This window comes from Cibotium barometz, chromosome 52 (genome assembly GCF_041138505.1).
Source record: "Cibotium barometz isolate CiBa-2024 chromosome 52, ASM4113850v1, whole genome shotgun sequence".
In the NCBI taxonomy this organism is placed as follows: Eukaryota; Viridiplantae; Streptophyta; class Polypodiopsida; order Cyatheales; family Cibotiaceae; genus Cibotium; species Cibotium barometz.
The window spans coordinates 39,353,987-39,358,701 of record NC_141097.1 but is presented as its reverse complement, the minus strand read 5'-3'; the positions used below and the strand labels follow the sequence as shown (position 1 = coordinate 39,358,701).

Below are 4,715 nucleotides of genomic sequence, written 5' to 3'. Positions count from 1 at the left end.
ATGAGTTATCAAAACAATATGTCATTGATGTGCTTAAAATTGAGTTTCTTTTGAGTCTCGGCTTCTTGAATGATCGGATGAAGAATAGGACGGAGCTTATGCTCTCTAATAGGAGAGCAAACATTATGAGAGCAGCCAAATCCAACTTAGAGAAGCCTTGTGTTTACTCACTAGAAGTGAAGGCACGTGTGGAGCTTTGTGTGAGGAAGCATCCAGGTGCACATCAACAACAAGCATTGGCATTCAAGACTATGGAAGTGAGGAGCTTCTCACTTTGGGTCGGGAGGAAAATCCTCCTTTATTGCATGTTTTGTAACTGTATATTTTACTCCTCTTTAATTTAATCTATTTTGGATCGGGTGAAAGATCATCCTTCCTTTAACAATTTGTAAGTATTCAAATATTTTACATGTATTTACTTTATTATATGGTTCTCTCTATGCTTTAAGTTTATGTTGAAAATCATGAATCAAGCTCTCTTAATGATAAGACATCTAGCTAATTAAAAATTAATCCTACACTAATGACAAACTAATATAAGGTGGATAAAAATAAAGAAAACTCATCATGAGTGTGTGCTAATTAAGATGTACTCAAGTATAATTAGACACTAAGATAAATTAGCTTGGATACATATAGAGACTTGAGATAAGTGCAAGTGATATGTTCATTGCTTGAAAATGGCTCTCTTTTATTGAAGTTGGGTGCATGCACTTTCATATGTGGGATTATTCTTTCTTTGCCTATGTGGCTACTTGCTAGATGTTTGAGTCTTACTCACTCTCTACCTCTTTCTTGTGCTCAATGGCACCACATTTCTCAACACCCCCCCTTGGTGCTTTTTTTTAAGGTTATTGCAAGGTGGTAAGATGTGAGGTTTATAAATACTTCACACCCCTTGAATGTAGGTGGTAGGTGGATTGACATTTAGAGTTGGACATGGAACATCTCCCCCCATGGGTGCTTGACTAGCTAGTCTCAAGTGGTCAGGAGTGTTTACATTTGCATCAATTCCCCTAAGTACTCTCTAGCTTCTCTTAGGTGGTAAAGTGTGCTTCCAAAAACATAGAATTGCCTATTCATTTTCCTATTTGCTATGTCTATAGCTTACCTGCCCTGCTGATCCGTAGTTAGCATTTGCTACTCGGAGCCATTTGTTCTTCTCTTTGCACACTGTTATGAGTGTGCTTATAAGATGAAATATTAGTTTCTTTTGCACTGCTTCACAAGGCCATATCCAATCTCCTTCAGACTTGGGCTTTTCTGAGGGCTTCTATTGCGGCCACAATGGCTTCACAACCTGTGTCCCCTTCTTAATGTTTGGCTTGTGCTTCATTGTGCTACCTTTATTTTTTGAGCCATTCTTCTAGTTTCCATTTATGATTGTGAGCTTTGCTAGTTGCTCCAAGCCTCCTATCCAGCCTCTACTTTGTACTTGAAATTTTCCATGTTGAGGCTACAGCATCGCGATAGCCATCATGGTTGCTTGTTTTATCCCTATGAATTGAAGATGATCGAGGGTATGGTTTGAAACACAAGGATCACTAAATGGAACCCTAAATGTGGAGAAATGAAAAAGCAAACTGAGAAACCCTAACTAAACAAGAAGGTAACCCTAATCACCTTACTATTGAAATGAAAACTGAGCTAATGGAGAGCCTCACCCTAGCTCTGATACCATGTAAACAATCATGGATGAAGCTCTCATGATGATAAGACATCTATCCAATTTGAAACTAATCCTACACTAATGACCATTGAACACTAATCTAAGGTGGATAAAAATGAAGAAAAATCATCATCAGTGTGTGCTAATTAAGATGCACTCAAGTTCAATTAGACACCAAGATAAATTGGATACATAAAGAGACTTAATCTATATAACTTACCTTCATGGCAATTTTGGATTATATACATAAACTTTTGCTTACATGAACATACTTGTATTTGGCCTTTGGGGATTTTGTTAATTAATACATTTTCTTCGTATATCGTGTTTTAGCCAAACGTGCTTTGGAGAGTATATTCGTGTTTTCATTTTATAAACAACTAAAAGAATCCCTAACGTTGGTATAAGCACACAATGACATATATGTTGATGAAAAATTAGTGCTTTCTAGCATTGCTTAGGCCATGAAACTTTTTCAAATCTCTTTATAAGTAAAACTCTCTGGGTGTGTGCATGTGCATGTGTTCTAAGGACTCGTCTGAGGAGGGGGGAGGAAAGAAGAAGGAAGGGAGAGAGGTAGGCACAGGGAAGGGAGGCGGGTTTAATCCGTGGCAAGGCAATGCATTTAAAGCTAATGTGAAATAGATTATGTGGTTTTTTATTATCGAATAGTTACCCAATAATCTCTCAAAATTTTTATGTAGTCTATTTGTCTTGGTTTTTAAATATTCTTATAAACATGTATCGTGATTCATTAAGAAAAACGATGCGGTTATACTTGCAATGGCATATGCATATGTGAGTGTGCATTTGAAGTTGAAGTTTTGTATGTGAAGACTTATTCTACCAAAATGTAAACCTTACAATATTTTAAAAAGGAAAAAAGTTGCATAGTTTTTACAATGTGAACGGCTCTTATAGCCTCAAATGTGCATTGAGTTTCTTTTAGCCTAAAGATTGTCAAAAAACAAAGTTATTTTCTCTCTCAATGGATACCATGAGTGCTTAACACACAAAGTGAAGCTTTGGAAACCCGGTTAATAAATCACAATTGTCTTTTATTTATGATGCACCTTGAGTGCACCTTCCCTAAGAAGGATGAGTAAAGAATGTGATATCATAAAGAAAATATGCATCTTAGTAACCAAAATCATAAAACTATTATATAGGTGACTTAATTTTAGTGCTTTGAATGGTAATCATGGGATCCACTCATTTAAATCATGATAAGAAAGAGAAAATAAAAAATCATCCAATACATTTCCATTATGAATATGCTATAAAGGGTGAAGAATTTTCTCTTCATCATGACATTGATGACACCTTTATATTTGTTTAATACTTGTATGCATTGAGATCTTAGAAATTAGCTTCAAATGCTTATCTTATCTACAAACTTTAGATATAATGAGAGTCTTAGCATGTTTGCATTTCTTTCAATAAAAAAGAATCTTGTGTATGGTCCTTTTTTGAGAAGCCTACAGTTCGTAAAGTGTGACAAGTTGTAAGCAAACTATTATTTGTACTATAAAAGAAAGACAAGTTGGCACATATTTTGTAAGGCAGTTGTGTAACAAAGGAAATAGACATCTATAAGTGATAAAATAAAAACAATAAAATAGCTATGAACGTTATTTTATGAATCGAAAAAACAAAATCTTACTCAAATAACTTCACTTATTTGTTTTGTTATCATTCCTTTTTTGTATTTGAAAATGGTCAAAATAGCTATTCAATACTTATTATTATATATTGAATGGTAAAATTCTCTGGGTGTGCGCATGTGTGTGTGTGTGTGTTGTGAGGAGGGGAAGGAAAGAAGGGAGAGAGGCATGCGGGGAGGGGAGGGGGAGAGGGGTTGGCGTGTCAAGGCAATACATTTAAAGCTAATGTGAAATAGATTACGTGGTTTTTTATTTGTCGAATAGTTAGCCAATAATCTCTCCAAAATTTTTTATATCGTCTACTTGTCTTGGTCTTTAAATATTCTTATAAAACATGTATCATGATTCATTAAGGAAAATGATGCGCTTAAATTTGCAATGGCATATGCATATGTGAGTGTGCCTTTGAAGTTGATGTGTCCAAGAAATCTAAAAAGTTTTGAAGTTTGAGAGCAGCATGAATGATAGTTTTTTTTGAGCTTGTAGGTGGGAGATCTACTGACATCATGAAGTTTAATTGAAAAAGGCCGTGGAGCTCGAGAGCATAAGCTAGAAAATCAAGTAAAGGATGTCTCTTTTCTAATATTCTTCTGATGCTTTAGCTGCCCTTTGATGAAATAAAATGACTCGGAATGTGTGGGAATAAAAGTGATGATTCAAGTGGGAGTTGGTGCACTCCCTATTAGTCTGTGCCAAGGTGTCCAAAGGGAACATTCTCATTATTCATGGCTTTAGATTGGATATTGGATGCGTGGATACACAAAAGGGTAATAATTTAGGTGAGAATGCTTTTAAAAAAAGGGTTTTTTTTGGACCCCTAGAATTAAAAGCAATGGTTAGACTTAAAAGGATGTAGACTTGAAAATCATTAGAAATCATACAAATGCAGGATTTATAACTAAAATGAACAAATTTCATCCCTTGAAATTCTAAAAAAAGGACCGGGCACTGAACTAGGGGCCCCCATGCACCCACTCACATTGACGACTCGATCACTCTAGTCGACTTGTTCTTCTTCCTCCTCCCCCTTTCTTTTTGCCTTTGGAATTTTCAAAGCTTTTGGGTGTCCGGAAATCTCTCTGATCCCTCTCAATCATGCTCTTTCTTTTTTCGTTGGAAAAAGCAAACTGTACAGGCATCGACTGGCCTCGAGGGGCATCATCTGGTGTGTGCACTGCACGAGAACCTGATCTCTCTCTCTCTCTCTCTCTCTCTCTCTCACCACACACACACATTTGTGGTACTTTTCCCTTCATGCATTGCATGTGTGCATTGTGCTTTCATCGGCCCCGTCTCGTCCTGTTGCTGCTCTCTTCTCTCCAGCTGTGATACAGCCCCCCTCAATTCTACTTCGTACCGCCCATCTTGACAATTATGCGTAG

The 4,715-nt window shown here is 36.5% G+C and overlaps 1 protein-coding gene across 4 annotated transcripts in view; it reads left to right on the top strand.

Annotated features, from left to right (window-relative positions):
- Positions 1-4,312: 4,312 nt before the first annotated feature.
- Positions 4,313-4,715, top strand: part of LOC147609099 (putative serine carboxypeptidase-like 30) — a 2,970-nt gene continuing 2,567 nt past the window's right edge. For all 4 annotated transcript variants that reach the window (XM_086788778.1, XM_086788776.1, XM_086788777.1 and 1 more), the window contains exon 1: positions 4,313-4,715. This exon is cut by the window's right edge and continues 239 nt beyond it. In XM_086788778.1, the coding sequence (XP_086644904.1) occupies positions 4,708-4,715 (8 nt within the window). In that variant the 5' untranslated portion in view covers positions 4,313-4,707.